Source organism: Amphiura filiformis, chromosome 17 (genome assembly GCF_039555335.1).
Source record: "Amphiura filiformis chromosome 17, Afil_fr2py, whole genome shotgun sequence".
NCBI lineage: Eukaryota > Metazoa > Echinodermata > Ophiuroidea > Amphilepidida > Amphiuridae > Amphiura > Amphiura filiformis.
Window position 1 is genome coordinate 49,156,271 of NC_092644.1, and position 24,542 is coordinate 49,180,812.

The 24,542-nt window shown below is 37.7% G+C and overlaps 3 protein-coding genes across 3 annotated transcripts in view; all 3 read left to right on the plus strand.

Annotated features, from left to right (window-relative positions):
- Nucleotides 1-20,118, plus strand: part of LOC140137256 (uncharacterized) — a 39,969-nt gene extending 19,851 nt beyond the window's left edge. The window contains exons 2-3 of the mRNA XM_072158903.1: nucleotides 12,671-14,653; nucleotides 18,484-20,118. Coding sequence (XP_072015004.1) covers nucleotides 12,681-14,653; nucleotides 18,484-20,008 — 3,498 coding nt within the window. The 5' untranslated portion in view covers nucleotides 12,671-12,680 and the 3' untranslated portion in view covers nucleotides 20,009-20,118. The remainder of the gene's footprint in view (nucleotides 1-12,670; nucleotides 14,654-18,483) is intronic.
- LOC140137255 (uncharacterized) lies at nucleotides 8,350-12,656 on the plus strand. The gene is made up of 2 exons (XM_072158901.1): nucleotides 8,350-8,466; nucleotides 9,305-12,656. The coding sequence occupies exons 1-2, from the start codon at nucleotides 8,350-8,352 to the stop codon at nucleotides 10,118-10,120; spliced, it is 933 nt and encodes a 310-aa protein (XP_072015002.1). The 3' UTR covers nucleotides 10,121-12,656.
- A 1,489-nt stretch (nucleotides 20,119-21,607) lies between the features above and the next one.
- The window catches only part of LOC140137257 (uncharacterized), a 28,687-nt gene continuing 25,752 nt past the window's right edge, over nucleotides 21,608-24,542 (plus strand). Inside the window, 2 exon segments of the mRNA XM_072158904.1 lie at nucleotides 21,608-23,150; nucleotides 23,152-23,833. Of these exon segments, the coding sequence (XP_072015005.1) occupies nucleotides 21,667-23,150; nucleotides 23,152-23,833 (2,166 nt within the window). The 5' untranslated portion in view covers nucleotides 21,608-21,666.

Genomic DNA, 24,542 nt, shown 5'->3' on the forward strand with positions numbered 1-24,542 from the left:
TCTGTATCTGATCTTTTCAGTCACCGCACTCCCTCTGTTTGTTAGCTTCCCAAGTGGACTACTGACTTTGCCTTGCGGTTAAGATTTTTAACACGGGACTCTGGCCTAACTAAAATTGGCCATGATGTAATGCATCTTTAAATGGATCTGCCTTGTCATTGGTCGCCCATATCTCGCTATGGTTTAAATCTTCCGGGCCCGCGCCATTACCATTAACTTCACCGTACACAATTATCTGTGGTATTTATGGCGCTTTTGTGTTGTGTGAAAGTTAATCTCTCATCAAACATCGAGCACGTCTTGTACTATACCATGCTTAGTACTTGTGGTTAATGGACTGATAAACAAGTATGATTGACAGTGTGTTTTTAGAGAGCAAAGTCCAGAGGGTAAAGTTCTGCTTAAAATACAAAGTCCATAGTCGGATTTAGGGGTTCGCTATCAATAAACTGGTAGATTCCAAAATCAGAATTGTTCAGTATTACAGTGAGCCATTATAATTATGCAAGATAATGTTGCATTCAATTACTTTTATTGTCACTATTCATCTGATATTTTAAACTCTTTATGACCATTTTACTATTGAATACTTTAATTTTAATAAACATCAGTATAATTTTGAGTTCAACGAAATGGGTTCATCATGACTAATAATAACATATTTTAATCAAATTCGACTATGGCATAGTCTACCACTGCCCCGGCATGAAGACTTTGAGGAAACAATGCTGAGATGATCGATGCAAGTTCTTCGGCACATTCCTTCAAAATCCTAGCTAGAATCTGGTCGGATTGTGTACATAAAGTATTGGGGATAATTGCTAATATGAATCCTATCAGTATTTAAAGAAACAAATGCCAGCCCAGATTTTTTAATTTATAATTCCTGGATTTTTTGTTTATACATGTAGATTACTTGCAATGGAGACAATTTCTAAGTTCCAAACTTTCCGATGTCATTACTGCCAACGATGGTGGCACTGTTTTGATCAGTACAGAAAACACATAAGAAGACACAAGACAAGGCACAAGCATCATGGGATATTTCCTATGCAGATACAACAAACCGCTGGTGATAAACTAATTGATTGCACTCAGAGTGGGAAATGTTTTGTTCCGATGCCACATATGACAGAACACACAGGAGTTGACACAGGTGGCAAACCATATCAGTGCATGGAATGTGGGAAGTGGTTTATGTGGAAATCACAGTTGACACAACACATGCGCATTCACACTGTTAAAAAACATTTCGTTGTACTGCCTGTGACCAGTGTTTTACATTGAAGAAAGAATTGACAGCACACACAGTTGTTCACACTGGTGATAAACCATTCCAGTGCACTGAGTGTGGCAAATGTTTTGCAAGGAAATCAGAGTTGACACAACACAAGCGCATTCACACTGGTGACAAACCATTTCAGTGTATGGAATGTGGCAAGTGTTTTAGACAGAAGTCTCATTTGACACAACACACACTTGTTCACACTGGTGATAAACCATTTCAATGTGCGGAGTGTGACAAGTGTTTTGCAAGGAAATCAATTTTGACACAACACACACTCATTCACACTGGTGAAAAACCATTCCAGTGTATGGAATGTGGCAAGTGTTTTGCATCAAAATCAGAGTTGAAACGACATACAGTTGTTCACACTAGTGATAAACCATTTCAATGCACAGAGTGTGGCAATTGTTTTGCATGGAAATCAGAGTTGACAAGACACACATGCATTCACACTGGTGATAAACTATTTCATTGTACAGAGTGTGATAAGTGTTTTGTATGGAAATCAGACTTGACAAGACACACACACATTCACACTGGTGATAAGCCATTTCAATGCACTGTGTGTGGAAAGTGTTTTGCATTGAAATCATATTTGACAAAACACGAACTCATTCACACTGGTAAAAAAACACTCCAGTGTATGAAATGTGGCAAGTGTTTTGCAAGGAAATCAGACTTGACAAGACACGAACACATTCACACTAAACCATTTCAGTGCACAGAGTGTGGCAAGTGTTTTGCAAGGATATCACGTTTGACAAAACACAAGCGCATTCACACTGGTGACAAACTATTTCAATGTACTGACTGAGCTTGAGTGTCACCAGTGTTTTGAAATTAAAATGTTTTGAAATTGTGTTTTGAAATTTACATTGAAATTAAAATTTGACAACACAAAAGCGCATTCACACTGGAAGTTCACACTGGTTATAAACTATTCCAATGCACCGAGTGTGGCAAGTGTTTTGGAAGGAAATCACATTTGACACGACATAAACACACTCATACCATTAATATCTATGCTCATACAAATTATTATAAACCATTTCTATGCATGGAATGTGGCAAGTGTTTGACACAGGGTTTGACACAGAAAGCACATTTAATGTGACATAAACACAAACCATTCCAGTGCATCGAATGTGGCAAGTGTTTTATATTGAAGACAGAATTGACACAACACACAATTAGCTCACACTATATCTTGGTGATAAACCATGTCAATACATGCAATATTACAGGTGTTTTCCATCAATGTGAGACTTAATAGGACAGTACATTTAATATTCACACTTAGATATTTGGTATGGTATTACAGTAGCAGAGTATTGATATCACAATTGACACAATTTACATCCTATCCCCAATTGAAAGGTCTCTGGAGATCTATTGTGGTCATTTTAGGTACCAGTTTTGATGATCCAAATAAATAGCCAAAATGGTATATTTGGTTTAGTTTTCCAGCTTTTTCCTTTGTATATTATAACTATAACTAGGCGGTTACCCGTATTTGGGGGTTCTCGGCTGGGTGCAATTACCTGGCTGATAGTGACTACCCACCAAGTTTCATGCCTATCCGACAATTTTTACTTATTTGACCTCATATGACCCCTGGTGACCCCTAAATGACATTGATCAAGGGTCAAATTAGTAAAAACTGTTGTATGAGCAAGAAACTTGGTGGGTACAGTCAACATTTAGAGTCTAATTTTGGAAGTTCATTTTGGGGTCAACCAGGGTCATCTGATATCAAATTAGTTAAAACTATCATATGGGCATGAAACTTGGTGAGTACAGTCAACATCTAGAGCCAAATTTTTGCGAGGTTATTTTGGGGTCACCCAGGGGTCATTTGAGGTCAAATGAGTAAAAACTGTCATCACGTGCATGAAACTTGGTGGGTACAGTCAACATTTAGAGCCAAATTTTTGGAAGGTCATTTTGGGGTCATCCGGGCTCACCCAGCGATCATCTGGGGTCAAATTGATAAAAACTCGTGTGGGCATGAAATTTGGTGGGTACAGTCAACATTTAGAGCCAAATTTTTTGAAGGTCATTTCAGTCAAAATGTCTGTCACATATTTGAGAAGGCTTTTCTCGGAAGTGGTATTGCATGTTGTGAAAAACTTTGGTGGAATACAATTGTTATGCAGTAGATTTCTGCACAAAATATGCAAATGAAGTACTAGTTAATTTGCATAATGTGCTAATGTACAGTGATGGGACTTGGTGAAAAGGTGTATTGGGGTCAGGAAATTCTATGCTTTTTGAAAGGTCATTTTGGGTCATCTTAGGTCAAATTATTAATATTTGTCCTATGGGCATGAAACTTGGTGGGTATTGTCACCATTTACAGCCAAAATTTTTGAAGGTCATCTGGGGTCACCCAGGAGTCATTGGAAGGTTGTTTTGGGGTCATCCAGGTGTCATCTAAGGTCAAATTCAGTCTCCTCTTTTAAGCTTGAAGCTTTGTATCAACTTGTGAGTGCCACATCACTCCCTTTGGTGGAGGCATCACGGTTGAGGCACATGCGTTGAAAACTGCAACATCCGAGAACTGCGGTCCATCTTGTTCAACATGATTTGCGGCAAACAGCTTTTCATTCAGTTTTTTATGAGGATCGCTAAGGTTCGCATCCCGTTGAAGACCATTGGGGTTATAACGTGCAGGTAGCTACGGCAGCTTATTTAAAGCTACGTGCAGCCGTTTGACCAATCAAATTCAATTTAATCACATGATTGGGTCGTTAGCTGTGCATGGTATAGTGCTAGTTATCCTCTTTCACAATTATTATCTTGTAATTAATTTATGGAATTAGATAACGAGCGGGTAAGGAGGCCAAATCACACGTGCCACGTGAACATGTTGCTACTGCCTGGATACATACTTTGGATTTAGTTTTTACTCGCTCTGATGAAACATTGTTGAAAGACTGCTATACAGAGGATAAACTTATGTCTGATCACTGTGTTATTTGTTTCACATTAGATTTACAAAAACCTAAACCCATGAAAATTGTTTCTACTCTTCATAAATATTGTGATATCGACAGTGTGAAGTTTGCAAAATCTCTTGATGAACTTATTTCTAATCAACCATCTCACATTCGTCATGATAGCACTGCCATGTTTGAGTGGTATGATTCTGGAATGAAATTTTACTTGATACATATGCTCCTTCTACAACTCGTGATACGCCTTGTTAAAAACCGCATGCCATACTATAATGATTCAATTCACACTGCTGCGCCGTGAACGCCCGTCGAGCAGAAGCGAAAGTGGAGGAAATCTGGGTCTGAACTTGATCGTGAACTTTATTTAATTGAAAAACGTAATGTAAATGAACTCGCCATGTCTGCAAAACAAGCATTTTTCAAAGACAAACTTTCTACATGTTCAACAAAAGATGTCTATCGCACAATTAACTCGCTTCTCAACAAACATGTTCAACAGCTACCATACTATGATTCTGCTGCAGACCTTGCCACAGGGGTAGCGCTAGAACTAAACTCTCCAGTGTCCGCAGGGACCCCCGAACTTGCAGATAATTAAAAAGTAGGGGGTCCGGAGTAGAGTTTTGTGAGTCCGAGTTGCAAAAATATAGCATAAATAATATGTCTGCAATAGCGCTAGATTGAAAAACTGGGGGTCTGCAGGGACCCCTATACTTGCAGACAATTTAAAAACAGGGGGTCCGAACTCTATTTTGGTGGGTCCGGGACCCCAAAAAGCGACCTAGCGCTACCCCTGCCTTGCCAATCAATTCTCCTCATATTTTGTAAATAAGATTGTAAATATCAGAATGAAACTAGACAGTCAAAATGTTAATGTTCCTGATCGCTTTTGTGACTCTTCTTGTGAAAATATTCAACCACTTGAAGTGTTTAGGCCAACTACTGATGAAGAAATATTGAAAATCATCATGTCATCACCAAGCAAAACCAGTCGGTTGGATCCCATCCCAACATGGTACCTCAAAGCCAAACATCTACCTCAACTTCTTCCAGTGCTAACTGATATTGTTAATGTTTCTCTTTCTACCGCAGTCTTTCCAAAAGGAGCTCATTCTGCAATTATAAGGCCGCTCCTTAAAAAGCCAACTCTGGATCAAAATGTTCTCAAAAACTACAGACCTGTTGCCAACATAACTTTTGTTGGCAAATTAATTGAAAAAATTGCATGCTCACATCTAACAGAACATATGGATTTAAACCACCTTGCGGATCCTTGCCAATCAGCTTACAGACCACTGCACAGCACTGATTCAGCACTTATAAAAGTAAAAAATGACATTATGTTTTCAATTGATGCTAACAGAGCTGTTCTTCTTGTATTATTGGACTTGTCAGCTGCCTTTGACACAATTGATCACAACATCTTAATTTCTCATCTTTCTAAGCGAATTTGTGTCAAAGGACCCGCATTAAACTGGTTTCGTTCATATCTTGCTGATTGGTCTACCCAAGTGGATATAGCAGGTCAACTCTCAGAGCCAATTATCTCTCTGGAATCTGGTCGGATTGTGTACACTATTGCTAATATGAATCCTATCAGTATTTAAAAAACAAATGCCAGCCCAAACTTTAAAAGTTATAATTTCTGGATTTTTTGTTTATAGATTACTTGCAATGGAGGCGATTTCCACGTTCCAAACTTTCCGATGTCATTACTGCCAGCGATGGTGCATGGAATGTGGGAAGTGGTTTATGGAAATCACAGTTGACACAACACATGCGCATTCACACTGTTGAAAAACCATTTCGTTGTACTGCGTGTGACCAGTGTTTTATATTGAAATCAAATTTGATAACACACACACGCATTCACTCTGATGACAAATCATTCCGTGCATGGAATGTGACAAGTGTTTTAGATTGAAGAAAGAATTGACAGCACACACAGTTGTTCACACTGGTGATAAACCATTTCAGTGCACGGAGTGTGGCAAATGTTTTGCAAGGAAATCAGATTTGACAGGACACGTACACAGTTGTTCACACTGGTGATAAACCATTTCAGTGCACTGTGTGTGGCAAGTGTTTTGGAAGGAAAGCACATTTGACACAACACAAACACACCCCACTGATGAAAAACCATTCCAGTGCATGGAATGTGGCAAGTGTTTTGCATCAAAATCAGAGTTGACACGACATACAGTTGTTCATACTGGTGATAAAACATTCCAATGCACCGAGTGTGGCAAGTGTTTTGCATTGAAATCAAATTTGACACAACACAGGCGCATTCACAGTGGTGAAAAAACATTTCAGTGCACGATGTGTGGCAAGTGTTTTACATCAAAATCGGAGTTGACAAGACACACACGCATTCACACTGGTGTTAAACCATTCCAGTGCATGGAGTGTGGCAGGTGTTTTACATCAAAATCAGGGTTGACAAAGCACACAAGCATTCACACTGGTGAAAAACCATTCCAGTGCATAGAATGTGGCAAGTGTTTTAGACAGAAGTCTCAGTTGACACAACACACGATAGTTCACACTGGTGATAAACAATTTCAATGCACAGAGTGTGACAAGTGTTTTGCAAAGCAAAGGAGATCAGATTTGACACGACACACAGTTGTTCATACTGGTGATAAACCTTTTCAATGCACTGTGTGTGGCAAGTGTTTTGCATTGAAATCATATTTGACAAAACACGACCTTATTCACACTGGTAAAAAACCACTCCAGTGCATGAAATGTGGCAAGTGTTTTGCAAGGAAATCAGATTTGACAACACACGAACATATTCACACTAAACCATTTCAGTGCTTTCAGTATTTTGCAAGGATATCACTTTTGACAAAACACAAATGCATTCACACTGGTGAAAAACCAATTCAATGTACTGACAAATCTTCAGCGTGAACAGTATTTTGAAATTGTGTTTTGAAATTTACATTACATTTACAAATGTTATGGGTTGCAATCATAATGACCCAAGGCCAAATTCACCTTTTAGGTTTATGAAAGCCGATTCCCAGTTTCTTGTTACCCGACCTGATCCTGGAAATTTGCTGATAAAATAATTCATTATTTCCAAATATTTCATTATTTGATATTTTGTCAAGATTATGAGAAACACAAACTATTTGAAAGTATTCCTCGTCAAGAAAGGCATACTTTAAAAATCTTTTATGGATATATGGGGGGGGGGGATAATGCACTCAATTAACATCATGGCATCATTGTGGCTTGCAGTGTTGCAATCTGCTGGTTTGGACACCGCGCCAGAGTTTGCAATTTGGTCTATACCAATACATCGATTACTTTCCTGTAGCAACACATTAATATGCTTTCTTTTACCACATGCAGTATATGTAATTACATAAAAGACAGCAAATGAACTTACTTTGACAAAGTAAAGGTACAAAATACCATATTTCATCATGTAGTCGGCTCAAATAATGAAAGTTTTAACATAATGAATAATGAAAAAATCACCTACTCAATCCTGGAAAAAATAACAGGAAACTGGGACTTTCATTAGCTTTTTATATCCAAGACTATTTCAATTAATATGCATAAAAAACACATGATCAACAATAATGGACGTATGTCAAATAATGAATATATGAAAGTATATTAAATAATGAATAATGAAATAGTCACATCATCTACTTCATTTCCTGTCTCATGTCATTCTCATCTCCATAGGGTAACAGTAATTTGTTTTATTGCTTGCTGTAAGTGGCTTTCTTTGCTTCATATCATTTTCATTTCTTTGTAAGTAACAAATTCAGGTTTTCCAGTGCGTGGGACCACCAGGAGATACAAATATAATGCTAACATTGAATGAATGATTGAATGAATGCCGAAATTAAGAATATGTGTTTCTATTACATGGGGCGTCGGGCTAAACCTGAGGATCTAGCCAGAGTCCCATGGTCGTCAAGAATTGTTCTCCATATGCAAATGAACAAATACAAGGGAGGAATCCATAGGCCATGCAAATTAGAATGTCTCTTCTCAAGATAATGATCTGCGCTAGTGCTAACACTGATGTTTGTAGTTGTTTAAAGTATAGTTTCCTTTTTGGTGGATAGGTGACATATGAGACAAGCCTGTCAGATGGTAGATCACCGCCATCAGTGGGAAGACTTATCAGTGCATGTTCTTGGCACATTCCTTCAGGATCCTAGCGGAATCTGGTCGGATCCTGTACACAAAGTATTGGGGACATAATTGCTAATATGAATTCTACAATATCAGCATTAAAAAAGAAAGCCAGTCCAAATTTTTAAATTTATAAATCCTGGATTTTTTGTTTATAGATTACTTGCAATGGACATGCCTTCCATGTTACAGACTTTCTGCTGTTATACCTGCAACCGATGGTGGCACTGTTTTGATCAGTACAGAAAACACAAAAGAAGACACCAGACAAGGCTTATGCATTGGGGGATATTTCCTGTGCAGATACAAGAAACGCAGGCAAGGGACATACATCAGGGGACACTTCCTATTCAGATACAGAAAAGCAAGCCAATGCACAAGCATCATGGACTATTTCCTATGCAGATACAACAAACCGAACCAATTCATTGCACTGAGAGTGGGATATGTTTTGTTCCGATGCCACATTTGACAGGACACACAGGAGTTAACACAAGTGATAAGCCATATCATTGCATGGAATGCGGGAAGTATTTTGCGTTGAAATCACAGTTGACATGCCACATGCACATTCACACTGTTGATTTTCAATGTGCAGAGTGTGACAAATGTTTTCCAAGAAAATTAGAGTTGACAAGACACATGAGGCGCATACACCGTGGTGATTATCCATTTCATTGTACAGAGTGTAACAAATGTTTTCAAACGAAAGCAAATTTGACAACACACAAACGCATTCACACTGGTGAAAAACCATTCCAGTGCATGGAATGTGGCAAGTGTTTTAGCCAGAAGTCAGGTTTGACACAACACACACTTGTTCACACTGGTGATAAACAATTTCAATGCACTGAGTGTGGCAGCGGTTTTGCATCGAAATCACAGTTGAAAGCGACACACAGTTGTTCACACTGGTGATAAATCATTTCAATGTACGGAGTGTGACAAGTGTTTTAAAAGGAAATCAAATTTGGCACGTCACAAACCCATTCACACTGGTGAAAAACCATTCCAATGCATGGAATGTGGAAAGTGTTTTAGAGAGAAGTCAGAGTTGAAACGACACACAGTTGTTCACACTGGTGAAAAACCATTTCAATGCACAGAGTGTGGCATGTGTTTTGCATGGAAATCAGAGTTAACAAGACACACACACATTCACACTGGTGATAAACAATTTCAATGCACAGAGTGTGGCAAGTGTTTTGTATGCAAATCACAGTTGACAAGACACACATTAGTTCACACTAGTGATGACAAACCATTTTTGTGCATGGAATGTGGCAAGTGTTTTAGACATAAGTCAAGTTTGACAAATCACACAATAGTTCACACCGGTGATAAACAATTTCAATGCACAGAGTGTGGCAAGTGTTTTGGAAGGAAAGGAGATTTGACACGACACACACACATTCACACTGGTGATAAACTATTTCATTGTACAGAATGTGGGAAGTGTTTTGCAAGGAAATCACATTTGAAACAACACAAACTCATTCACACTGGTGATAAACCATCCCAGTGCATGGAATGTGGCAAGTGTTTTACATCAAAATCAGATTTGAGAGACACACGCATTCACACTGGTGACAAACCATTCCAGTGCATGGAATGTGGCAAGTGTTTTACATCAAAATCAGAGTTGACAAGACACACACACATTCACACGGTACATTTCAATGTACAGAGTGTGACAAGTGTTTCTTGAGGAAATCACATTTGACACAACACACACACATTCACACTGGTGATAAATAATTTCAATGCACAGAATGTGACCGGTGTTTTAGATTGAAGGCACATTTGACACATCACACAATAGTTCACACTGGTGATAAACAATTTCAATGCACAGAGTGTGACAGGTGTTTTGCAAGAAAAGGAGATTTGACACGAAACACAGTTATTCATACTGGTGATAAACCATTTCAATGCACAGAGTGCGACAAGTGTTTTGCATTGAAATCACATTTGACACAACACAAACGCATTCACACTGGTGAAAAACCATTCCAGTGCATGTATTGTGGCAAGTGTTTTAGACAGAAGCCTCATTTGACACAACACACAAAATTTCACACTGGTGATAAACAATTTCAATGCACAGAGTGTGGCAAGTGTTTTGCATCAAAAGTAGAGTTGAAAAAACACAAATGCAAGCCTCATTTGACACAACACACAACTTTTCACACTGGTGATAAACAATTTAAATGCACAGAGTGTGGCAGGTGTTTTACATCAAAATCAGGGTTGACAAAGCACACAAGCATTCACACTGGTGAAAAACCATTCCAGTGCATAGAATGTGTCAAGTGTTTTAGACAGAAGTCTCAGTTGACACAACACACGATAGTTCACACTGGTGATAAACAATTTCAATGCACAGAGTGTGACAAGTGTTTTGCAAGCAAAGGAGATTTGACACGACACACAGTTGTTCATACTGGTGATAAACCTTTTCAATGCACTGTGTGTGGCAAGTGTTTTGCATTGAAGTCATATTTGACAAAACACGACCTTATTCACACTGGTAAAAAACCACTCCAGTGCATGAAATGTGGCAAGTGTTTTGCAAGGAAATCAGATTTGACAACACACGAACACATTCACACTAAACCATTTCAGTGCACGGAGTGTGACAAGTGTTTTGCAAGGATATCACTTTTGACAAACCACAAATGCATTCATACTGGTAATAAACCATTCGTGCATGGAATGTGGCAAGTGTTTTGCATCGAAATCAGAGTTGAAACGACACACAGTTATTCACACTGGTGATAAACCATTTCAATGTACGGAGTGTGACAAGTGTTATGGAAGGAAATCACATTTGACACAACACAAATGCATTCACACTGGTGAAAAACCATTTCAATGTACTGACAAAGCTTCAGTGTGAACAGTATTTTGAAATTGTGTTTTGAAATTTACATTTACAAATGTTATGGGTGTAATCATAATGACCCAAGGCCAAATTCACCTTTTAGGCTTATGAAAGCCGATTCCCAGTTTCTTGTTACCCGGCCTGGTCCTGGAAAGTTGCTGATAAAATAATTCATTATTTCGAAATATCTCATTATTTGATATTTTGTCAAGATTATGAGAAACAAAAACTATTTGAAAGTATTCCTCATCAAGAAAGGCATACTTTAAAAATCTTTTATGGATATATGGGGGAATAATGAACTCAATTAACATCATGGCATCATTGTGGCTTGCAGTGTTGCAATCTGCTGGTTTGGACACAGCGCCACAGTTTGCAATTTGTTCTATACCAATACATCGATTACTTTCCTGTAGCAACACATTATATGCTTTCTTTTACCACATGCAGTATATGTACTTACATAGGAAGACAGCAAATGAACTTACTTTGACAAAGTAAAGGTACAAAATACCATATTTAATCATGTAGTCGGCTCAAATAATGAAAGTTTTAACATAATGAATAATGAAAAAAATCAACTACCCAATCCTGGAAAAAATAACAGGAAACTGGGACTTTCATTAGCTTTTTATATCCAAGACTATTTCAATTAAAATGCATAAAAAACACATGATCAACAATAATGGAAGTATGTCAAATAATGAATATATGAAAGTATATTAAATAATGAATAATGAAATAGTCACATCCTCTACTTCATTTCCTGTCTCATGTCACTCTCATTCTCCATAGGGTAAATAAAAAGTAATTTGTTTTATATCTTGCTGTAAGTGGCTTTCTTTGCTTCATATCATTTTCATTTTTTTGTAAGTAACAAATTCAGGTTTTCCAGTGCGTGGGACCACCAGGAGAAACAAATATAATGCTAACATTGAATGAATGATTGAATGAATGCCGAAATTAAGAATATGTGTTTCTATTATATGTGGCATCGGGCTAAACCTGAGGATCTAGCCAGAGTCCCATAGTCGTCAAGGAGGAATCCATATGCCATGCAAATTAGAATGCCTCCTCTCAAGATAATGATCTGTGCTAGTGCTAACATTGATGTCTGTAGTTAGTATAGTTTCCTTTTTTGTTTTTTAGGTGACATATGAGACAAGCCTGTCAGATGGTAGATCATTGCCATCAGTGGGAAGACTTATCAGTGCATGTTCTTTGGCACATTTTCTTCAGGATCCTAGCCGAATCTGGTCGGATACACAAAGTATTGGGGACATAATTGCTTAATATGAATTCTACAATATCAGCATTAAAAAAGAAAGCCAGTCCAATTCTTAAATTTATAATTCCTGGATTTTTTGTTTATAGATTACTTGCAATGGAGATGCCTTCCATGTTACAGACTTTCTGCTGTTATTCCTGCAACCGATGGTGGCACTGTTTTGATCAGTACATAAAACACAAAAGAAGACATCAGACAAGACGTATGCATCGGGGGATATTTCCTGTGCAGATACAAGAAACACAGGCAAGGGACATACATCAGGGGGCACTTCCTATTCAGATACAGAAAAGCAAGCCAATGCACAAGCATCATGGGATATTTCCTATGCAGATACAACCAATTCATTGCACTGAGAGTGGGAAATGTTTTGTTCCGATGCCACATTTGACAGGACACACAGGAGTTAACACAAGTGATAAACCATATTGCATGGAATGCGGGAAGTATTTTGCGTCGAAATCACAGTTGACATGCCACATGCACATTCACACTGGTGCTATTCAATGCGCAGAGTGTGACAAATGTTTTCCAAGAAAATTAGATCTGACAAGACACATGCGGCGCATTCACCGTGGTGATTATCTATTTCATTGTACAGAGTGTAACAAATGTTTTCAACCGAAAGCAAATTTGACAACACACAAACGCATTCACACTGGTGAAAAACCATTCCAGTGCATGGAATGTGGCAAGTGTTTTAGCCAGAAGCAAGGTTTGACACAACACACACTAGTTCATGCTGGTGATAAACCATTTCAATGCAATGAGTGTAACAGGTGTTTTACATTGAAATCACATCTGACAAAACACACACGGCGCATTCACACTAGTGATAAACCATATCAATGCATGGAGTGTGACAAATGTTATGCATGTTACTCAGATTTGACACAACACATACGCATTCACACTGGTGAAAAACTATTCCAGTGCATGGAATGTGAAAAGTGTTTTGCATCAAAATTGGATATGACAAGACATGCACGCATTCACACTGGTGAAAAACCATTTCAATGTACTAAGTGTGGCAAGTGTTTTGCATGGAAATCAAGTTTGAAACAACACAAATTACGCATTCACACTAGTAATGAAAAACCATTTGAGTGCACGGAATGTGGCAAGTGTTTTAGATTGAAGACAAATTTGACACATCACACAATAATTCACACTGGTGATAAACAATTGCAATGCATGGAATGTGGCAAGTGTTTTGCATCGAAATCAGAGTTGAAACGACACACAGTTGTTCACACTGGTGATAAACCATTTCAATGCGCAGAGTGTGGCAAGTGTTTTGCATCGAGATCAGATTTGAAACGACACACAGTTGTTCACACTGGTGATAAACCATTTCAATGTACGGAGTGTGGCAAGTGTTTTGCAAGGAAATCACATTTGACACAACACACACGCATTCACACTGGTGAAAAACCATTCAAGTGCATGGAATGTGGCAAGTGTTTTGCATCGAAATCAGAGTTGAAACGACACACAGTTGTTCACACTGGTGATAAACCATTTCAATGCACAGAGTGTGGCAAGTGTTTTGCATCGAGATCAGATTTGAAACGACACACAGTCGTTCACACTGGTGATAAACCATTTCAATGCACAGAGTGTGGCAAGTGTTTTGCATCAAAATCAGAGTTGAAACGACACACAGTTGTTCACACTGGTGATAAACCATTTCAATGCGCAGAGTGTGACAAGTGTTTTGCATGGAATTCAGAGTTGACAAGACACACACGCATTCACACTGGTGATAAACAATTTCGATGCACAGAGTGTGATAAGTGTTTTGTATGGAAATCAGAGTTGACAAGACACACACGCATTCACACTGGTGATAAACAATTTCGATGCACAGAGTGTGATAAGTGTTTTGTATTGAAATCAGAGTTGACAAGACACACACGCATTCACACTGGTGATAAACAATTTCGATGCACAGAGTGTGATAAGTGTTTTGCAAGGAAATCAAATTTGACAGAACACAAACGCATTCACACTGGTGATAAACCATTTCAGTGCACGATTGTGGCAAGTGTTTTGCAAGGAAATCATATTTGACAAAACACAAATTTATGCATTCACACTGGTAAAAACCATTTCAATGTACTGACTGAGCTTAAGGGATCTGGAATGAGCATTTTGAGCGTTTCGACAGTATTTTTTGTGGGACATGAGAGCACATCAGACATACTGAATTGCATTCTGAATACGAAGAATGTCTTTCTGATATCAAATAAATTTTATTTTTTGAAATTCACGGTATAATACAAAATTTATGGCAAATTATTAAAATTTGATATTTTTCACATTTTTGATATATAACAGTCCTCGAAGTAAATTTTACAAATCTAATGATGAGGAAAAGCCGACGATCAATTGAAAATTTTGACCTTTCATATTGAAGATATGGATTTTTTTCCCCAAAAAGAATTTTTTTAGTGTTTTGGGAAAAAAATCCATATCTTCAATATGAAAGGTCAAAATTTTCAATTGATCATTCCCACCTACATACACTTTAAGTATAAATCATCAGATTTATAAAGTTTACTTTGAGTACTGTTAAATATCAAAAATATCAATTTTTAATCATTTGCCATAAAATGTACTACATTGCAAATTTCAAAAATCGAAATCTAAATTATTTGATATCAGAAGGACATTCTTTGTATTCAGAATGCAAACGATATGTCTGACATGCTCTAATGTCCCACAATAAATACTGTCCAAATGTTCATACCCCTTCCCTTAAGTGTGAACAGTGTTTTGAAATTGTGTTCTGAAATTTACATTTACATCAAATTTAGCAACACACAAACGCATTCACCCCGGTACATGTAGTTCACACTGGTAATAAACTATTCCAAAGCACGGAGTGTGACAAGTGTTATGCAAGGAAAGGAGATTTGACATGACACGCAGTTGTTCATACTGGTGATAAACCTTTTCAATGCACAGACTGTGGCAAGTGTTTTGCTTTGAAATCATATTTGACAAAACACTACCTTATTCACACTGGTAAAAAACCACTCCAGTGCATGAAATGTGGCAGGTGTTTTGCAAGGAAATCAGATTTGACAACACACAAACACATTCACACTAAACCATTTCAGTGCACGGAGTGTGACAAGTGATTTGCAAGGAAATCATATTTGACAAAACACAAACGCATTCACACTGGTGAAAAACCATTTCAGTGTACTGACTGAGCTTGAGATATCACTTATGACAAAACACAAACGCATTCACACGGGTGACAAACTATTTCAATGTACTGACTGAACTTGAGTGTCACCAGTGTTTTGAAATTAAAATGTTTTGAAATTGTGTTTTGAAATTTACATTGAAATTAAATTTGACAACACACAAGCGCATTCACACTGGAAGTTCACACTGGTTATAAACTATTCCAATGCACCGAGTGTGGCAAGTGTTTTGCAAGGAAATCACATTTGACATGACATAAACACACTCATACAAATTATAAACCATTTTTATGCATGGAATGTGGCAAGTGTTTGACACAGAAAGCACATTTAATACGACAAACACATTCAGACTGGTGATAAACCATTCTTCCAGTGCATGGAATGTGGCAAGTGTTTTATATTGAAGACAGAATGACCATGACACACAATTAGCTCACACTATATCTTAGTGATAAACCATGTCAATACACACATTGTTACAGGTGTTTTGCATCAATGTGAGACCCCGGTGTGAGACGTAATAGGACAGTACACTTAATATTCACACTTAAATGTATTTGGTATGGTATTACAGTAGCAGAGTATTGATATCACCCGGGGGAGGCACTTCCTATCTGAAATGGCAGGGATGTGCCTCGGCCATGTTAAAAGTAGGGGGCATTCAGGTCAAATGTACAATTACAAAAATATGGGGTCGTTCAGTAGGCCTACACAACCTGAATAATAATGGGGTCATTCGGTATGAAAGTTTGAAAAAATGATGGTCATTGGGGTAACAAAAAGTAAAATGGGAGGCATTGGGTACAGGATTGCCAAAAGAGTATCATTAAGTACACATTGAATAAGTGCCAAACTGTGAAAAAACAACTTGGCCACCTTGGAAAGTGAAAAATCTCATTATTTCTGGAGGAGAACACAAATACCACCTAAATTTGGGAATTAACAAGGGGGTCATTGGGTAGCAGGAAATAGAAAAAGGGGGGAGGGGGTCATTGAGTACATACATTTTTTAAAGGGGGTCATTGGATAATAGGTAGGACCATAACACAAAAAGGGGGTCATTGGGTACAAGCCGGTTTGAAAAAGGGGGTCTATCCCGAGGCACATGATGCATATCTGCTATGGAAGTGCCCTCCCCCGGATCACAATTGACACAATTTACATCCTATCCCCAATTTAAAGGTCTCTGGAGATCCATTGTGGTCATTTTAGGTACCAGTTTTGATGATCCTAATAAATAGCCAAATATGGTATATTTCCAGCTTTTTCCTTGACTATTATAATTATAATTCTCAGGTCAAAAAGTCTTTGTACTATTATTACCAAGCATTTGAAAACAATTGACATATTTTGCAAATTTATTTATTTAATTGCTAGCATTAAAACAGAATGAAGTTGTTTACTTACTACAAAATGTTATAGGTCGCAATCATAATGACCCAAGGCCAAATTCAAATTCCCTGTTACTTGTTTCCGGACCTGGTCCTGGAAAATTGCTGATAATATAATCTATTATTTCCAAATATTTCATTATTTGATATTTTTGATGGATATATGGGCAGGGCAGATAATGCACTCAATTAACATCATGGCATCATCTGTGCCTTGCAGTTTTGCCATCTGCAGGTGTGGACACTGCGCCACAGTCTTATTTAGGTCTGCAATGTGGTCTATACCAATACATCAATTACTTTCCTACATTAATATATGCTTTCTTTTACCACTTACAGTAGTATGTACTTGCATAGGAAGCCAGCAAATGTACTTTGGCAATGTTAAGGTACAATACCATATTTCATCATGTATGAGCTGACTGCTCAAATAATGAAAGTTTGAACGTATGAATAATGAAGAAGTCACCTATTCAACCCTGGGAAAAAAATAGCAGGAAACTGGGACTTTCATTAGCTTTTTATACCCAAGACTATTTCAATTAATATGCATATAAAAAATCACACGATCAAGTATGTCAAATAATGAATAATGAAAGTATATTAAATAATGAATAATGAAATAGTCACATCCTGTACTTCATTTCCTGTCTCATGTCACTCTCATCCCCATAGGGTAACAGTAATTTGTTTTATTGCTTGTTGGTAGTGGCTTTCTTTTGCTTCATATCATTTTCATTTCTTTGTAAGCAACAAATTCAGGTTTTCCAGTGCACGGGGCCACCAGGAGAAATATAATGCTAACATTGAATGAATGCCGAAATTAAGAATTTCTATTACAGGTGGTGTTGGGCTAAACCTGAGGATCTAGCCAGAGTCCCATGGTCGTCAAGAATTGCTCCCCATATGCAAATGAAGTTTATGAACAAATACAAGGATGAGTCTATATGTATATGCCATGCAAATTAGAATGCCTCCTCTCAAGATAATGATCTGTGCTACATGTACGCTGATGTCTGTAATTGTTTAACTTCTGATTTCATTTTAATGAATGGGTGACATATGAGACAAGCCTGTCAGATGGTAGATCACCGCCACCAGTGTGAATACTTATCAGTCCATGTTCTTCAGCACATTCCTTCAGGATCCTAGCTGGAATCTGGTCAGATCCTGTACACAAAGTATTGGGGACATAATTGCTAATATGAATTATACAATATTAACATTAAAAAAAGAAAGCCGGTCCAAAATTCTTAAATTTATAATTCCTGGATTTTTTGTTTATAGATTACTTGCAATGGAGATGCCTTCCATGTTACAGACTTTCTGCTGTTATACCTGCAACCGATGGTGGCACTGTTTTGATCAGTACAGAAAACACAAAAGAAGACACCAGACAAGGCGTATGCATCGGGGGATATTTCCTGTGCAGATACAAGAAACGCAGGCAAGGGACATACATCAGGGGACACTTCCTATTCATATACAGAAAAGCAAGCCAATGCACAAGCATCATGGAATATTTCCTGTGACACATTGGACAGAACATACAAGAATTGACACGGGTGATAAACAATACCATTGTATGGAATGTGGGAAGTGGTTTAAGTGGAAATCGGAATTGGCAAGACACATACGCATTCATACTGGTGATAAACCATTTCATTGTACAGAATGTGGCAAGTGTTTTGCAAGGAAATCACATTTGACACATCACAGACGCATTCACACTGGTGGCAAACCATTCAAGTGCATGGAATGTGGCAAGTGTTTTAAATTTAAGGCAGAATTGACACGACACACACAAATTCACACTGGTGATAAACCATTTCAATGCACAAAGTGTGGCAAGTGCTTTGAAAGGAAATCATATTTGACACAACACACAATAGTTCACATTGGTAAAAAACCATATCTATGCACTGAGTGTGGTACATATTTTGCAAGGAAAGGAGATTTGATAACACACAAACATATTCATACTGGAAATAAACCATTCCAGTGCACAGAGTGTGGCAAGTGTTTTGCAAGGAAATCACATTTGACAGGCCACAAACTCATTCACACTGGTGGTAAACCATTTCAGTGCATGGAATGTGGCAAGTGTTTTAGACAGGAGTCATATTTGACATTCCACAAAAAAGTGCACACTGGTGTTGTTCCAATGACCCATTGGACAGAACATACAAGAATTGACATGGGTGATAAACAATACCATTGCATGGAATGTGGGAAGTGGTTTATGTGTAACTCAGAGTTGACAAGACACACACGCATTCACACTGGTGATAAACTATTTCATTGTGCAGAATGTGGCAAGTGTTATACAAAGAAATCAAATTTGACACATCACAGACGCATTCACACTGGTGGCAAACCATTCAAGTGCATGGAATGTGGCAAGTGTTTTAAATTGAAGGCAGAATTGACACGACACACACAAATTCACACTGGTGATAAACCATTTCAATGCACAGAGTGTGACAAGTGCTTTGAAAGGAAAGCAGATTTGAAACAACACACAATAGTTCACACTGGTGAAAAACCATTTCTATGCACCGAGTGTGGTACATATTTTGCAAGGAAAGGAGATTTGACAAAACATAAACATATTCATACTGGAAATAAACCATTCCAGTGCACAGAGTGTGGCAAGTGTTTTGCAAGGAAAGCACATTTGACAGGCCACACACGCATTCACACTGGTGATAAACCATTCCAGTGCATGGAATGTGGCAAGTGTTTTAGACAGAAGTCAAATTTGACACACCATACAAAAGTTCATACTGGTGAAAAACAATTGCAAGGATAAATACTCTTGAGTCTTAAATTCCATGGTCCAACTCGTTCATGTTTAACATTTTTCCAAATTTATGAAGTATATAAATGTATTCAACAACATTATAAATGATTTCATTTGAACAAAACCAAAATGTAACTCACGATTGACGGTTGATAGGCATCATCAGAATGATGCTTGTTGATCCTTACTTCCGATTGGACGAATCTCGGCCGACGAGGGTGTTTTATCAGCCAGGAGAGGATCATACACGTGACTAAGGAAGTGGGCCCCTCGTCTCTGTTCATGACGTTCGGGCCTCTTCTCCTGATCCAAATGGATTCTTTGATTCTTCTTGTATTTGCATCGCACTCTTTGCACAAGATCTTAGCATTGTCCCAATTGATGACATGGTTTTGCTGGATCGCATGGTCCGCAATGGCGGACTTAGACTGTTCACTCGCTGATTGCTTGCGAGATTGACGGGTATAGTTGGTTTTGGTCTTTGACACCCTAGCTGTTTCTTTTTGGTGCTCATTCAGTCTAGTTTCAAATTTGCGGCCCGTCTCTCCTGGCTGATAAAACACCCTCGTCGGCCGGGATTCGTCCAACCGGAAGTAAGGATCAACAAGCATCATTCTGATGATGCCTATCGACCATGATAGGCGAAACCGTCAATCGTGAGTTACATTTTGGTTTTGTTCAAATGAAATCATTTATAATGTTTACCAACAAACCTGATGAATCTATTTAGTATTCAACAACATATTCAGATTGCAAAATGTGTGCCTAAAAATGCTTTTAAAAATAATTGTAATACACGTATATTCATTTTTGCCCTAGATATATTTTGTTTACTGTTGGTATGAGAGGGCAGTTAGCATTGCCAGATCATTTCTAACACAGCTGAGCATAAAAATCCCTTCTTATTGACGATATGTTCGAGTCAGAAGCCAGAAGTAGTGATGTGACGGGAGTAATTACCATAGCGATAGGTGAAAACAATCTTTGAATGCATATCCCTGCACTATCAGTGGACTGCATTCGTCGCCTGTCAATGACACGAGAACTTTTCGTACAGCTCACGTAAAAGTGAAACGTACATGTACCCTTCATAATGTGAAATTTCCATAAATTGATGATCCAGGTCTTATGCCTGTCTATCAATGATGCAATACAGCATATGTCTAGTGCAGGGCAATACATTCAAACATAGTTGTCACCTATTTCTACAGTGAATTTCTAAATCAATATATTTATGAATCCAGACAATGACACAACACCTCTTTCAGCACTCAAGGAAATAGTGAATATCCCACAATTTTCCTGCTTTGACAGCTCTACCTGAATAGATATCAATGATAGATATATGTAAATTGTAATTGTCTGCTGTAAAATAATTGTTATGCTGGTTTCATACTTTCTGCCGCTTGCTGCTGAGCTGCATGATGCTTCAACATGCCGCTTGCACTTTTCTGCAAGTGGAGCAGGAAATTAGATTTGAGACAACACAAATGCAGTCACACTGGTGAAAAACCATTTCATTGTACTTAGTGTGAAGTGTTTTAGATTGAAATCAAATTTGACAAAATACAAACTCATTCACAAAAAAAAAAAAAAAAATCACTCCAGTATATCATATTGGACAATAATACAAGTTCCTGGATTTTTTTGTTTATAGATTACTTGCAATGGAGATGCCTTCCATGTTACAGACTTTCTGCTGTTATTACTGCAAACGATGGTGGCACTGTTTTGATCAGTACAGAAAACACAAAAGAAGACACCAGACAAGGCATATGCATCGGGGGATATTTCCTGTACAGATACAAGAAACACAGGCAAGGGACATACATCAGGGGACACTTCCTATTCAGATACAGAAAAGCAAGCCAATGCACAAGCATCATGGAATATTTCCTATGCAGATACAACCAATTCATTGCACTGAGAGTGGGAAATGTTTTGTTCCGATGCCACATTTGACAGGACACACAGGAGTTCACACAAGTGATAAACCATATCATTGCATGGAATGCGGGAAGTATTTTGCGTTGAAATCACAGTTGACATGCCACATGCACATTCACACTGGTGTTATTCAATGCGCAGAGTGTGACAAATGTTTTCCAAGAAAATTAGATCTGACAAGACACATGCGGCGCATTCACCGTGGTGATTATCCATTTCATTGTTCAGAGTGTAACAAATGTTTTCAAACGAAAGCAAATTTGACAACACACAAACGCATTCACACTGGTGAAAAACCATTCCAGTGCATGGAATGTGGCAAGTGTTTTAGCCAGAAGCAAGGTTTGACACAACACACACTAGTTCATGCTGGTGATAAACAATTTCAATGCACTGAGTGTGATAGATGTTTTACATTGAAATCACATCTGACAAAACACACACGGCGCATTCACACTAGTGATAAACCATATCAATGCATGGAGTGTGACAAATGTTATGCATGTTACTCGGATTTGACACAACACATACGCATTCACACTGGTGAAAAACTATTCCAGTGCATGGAATGTGAAAAGTGTTTTGCATCAAAATTGGATATGACAAGACATACACGCATTCACACTGGTGATAAACCATTTCAATGTACTGAGTGTGGCAAGTGTTTTGCATGGAAATCAAGTTTGAAACAACACAAATTACGCATTCACACTAGTAATGAAAAACCATTTGAGTGCACGGAATGTGGCAAGTGTTTTAGATTGAAGACAAATTTGACACATCACACAATAGTTCACACTGGTGATAAACAATTTCAATGCATGGAATGTGGCAAGTGTTTTGCATCGAAATCAGAGTTGAAAGGACACACAGTTGTTCACACTGGTGATAAACCATTTCAATGCACAGAGTGTGGCAAGTGTTTTGCATCAAGATCAGATTTGAAACGACACACAGTTGTTCACACTGGTGATAAACCATTTCAATGCACAGAGTGTGGCAAGTGTTTTGCATCAAAATCAGAGTTGAAACGACACACAGTTGTTCACACTGGTGATAAACCATTTCAATGCACAGAGTGTGGCAAGTGTTTTGCTTCGAGATCAGATTTGAAACGACACACAGTTGTTCACACTGATGATAAACCATTTCAATGTACAGAGTGTGGCAAGTGTTTTGCAAGGAAATCACATTTGACACAACACACGCATTCACACTGGTGAAAAACCATTCAAGTGCATGGAATGTGGCAAGTGTTTTGCATCGAAATCAGAGTTGAAACGACACACAGTTGTTCACACTGGTGATAAACCATTTCAATGCACAGAGTGTGGCAAGTGTTTTGCATCGAGATCAGATTTGAAACGACACACAGTTGTTCACACTGGTGATAAACCATTTCAATGCACAGAGTGTGGCAAGTGTTTAGCATCAAAATCAGAGTTGAAACGACACACAGTTGTTCACACTGGTGATAAACCATTTCAATGCGCAGAGTGTGACAAGTGTTTTGCATGGAAATCAGAGTTGATAAGACACACACACATTCACACTGGTGATAAACAATTTCGATGTACAGAGTGTGATAAGTGTTTTGTATGGAAATCAGAGTTGACAAAACACACACGCATTCACACTGGTGATAAACAATTTCGATGCACAGAGTGTGATAAGTGTTTTGTATGGAAATCAGAGTTGACAAAACACACACGCATTCACACTGGTGATAAACAATTTCATTGTACGGAGTGTGACAAGTGTTTTACAAGGAAATCAAATTTGACAGAACATAAACACATTCACACTGGTGATAAACCATTTCAGTGCGCGTATTGTGGCAAGTGTTTTGCAAGGAAATCATATTTGACAAAACACAAATTTATGCATTCACACTGGTAAAAAACCATTTCAATGTACTGACTTAAGGGATCTGGAATGAGCATTTTGATCATTTCGACAGTATTTTTTGTGGGACATGAGAGCACATCAGACATATCGAATTGCATTCTGAATACGAAGAATGTCTTTCTGATATCAAATAAATTTCATTTTTTGAAATTCACGATATAATACAAAATTTATGGCAAATTATTAAAATTTGATATTTTTCACATTTTTGATATATAACAGTCCTCGAAGTAAATTTTACAAATCTAATGATATATTCTTAAAGTGTATGTAGCTGGGAGGAAAAGCCGACGATCAATTGAAAATTTTGACCTTTTATATTGAAGATATGGATTTTTTTCCCAAAAAGAATTTTTTAGTGTTTTGGAAAAAAAAAAATCCATATCTTCAATATGAAAGGTCAAAATTTTCAATTGATCATTGGCTTTTCATCCCACCTACATACACTTTAAGTATAAATCATCAGATTTAGTTTACTTCGAGTACTGTTAAATATCAAAAATATCAATTTTTAATCATTTGCCATAAAATGTGTACTACATTGCAAATTTCAAAAAATCTAAATCTAAATTATTTGATATCAGAAGGACATTCTTTGTATTCAGAATGCAAATCGATATGTCTGACATGCTCTAATGTCCCACAATAAATACTGTCCAAACGTTCATACCCCTTCCGTTAAGTGTGA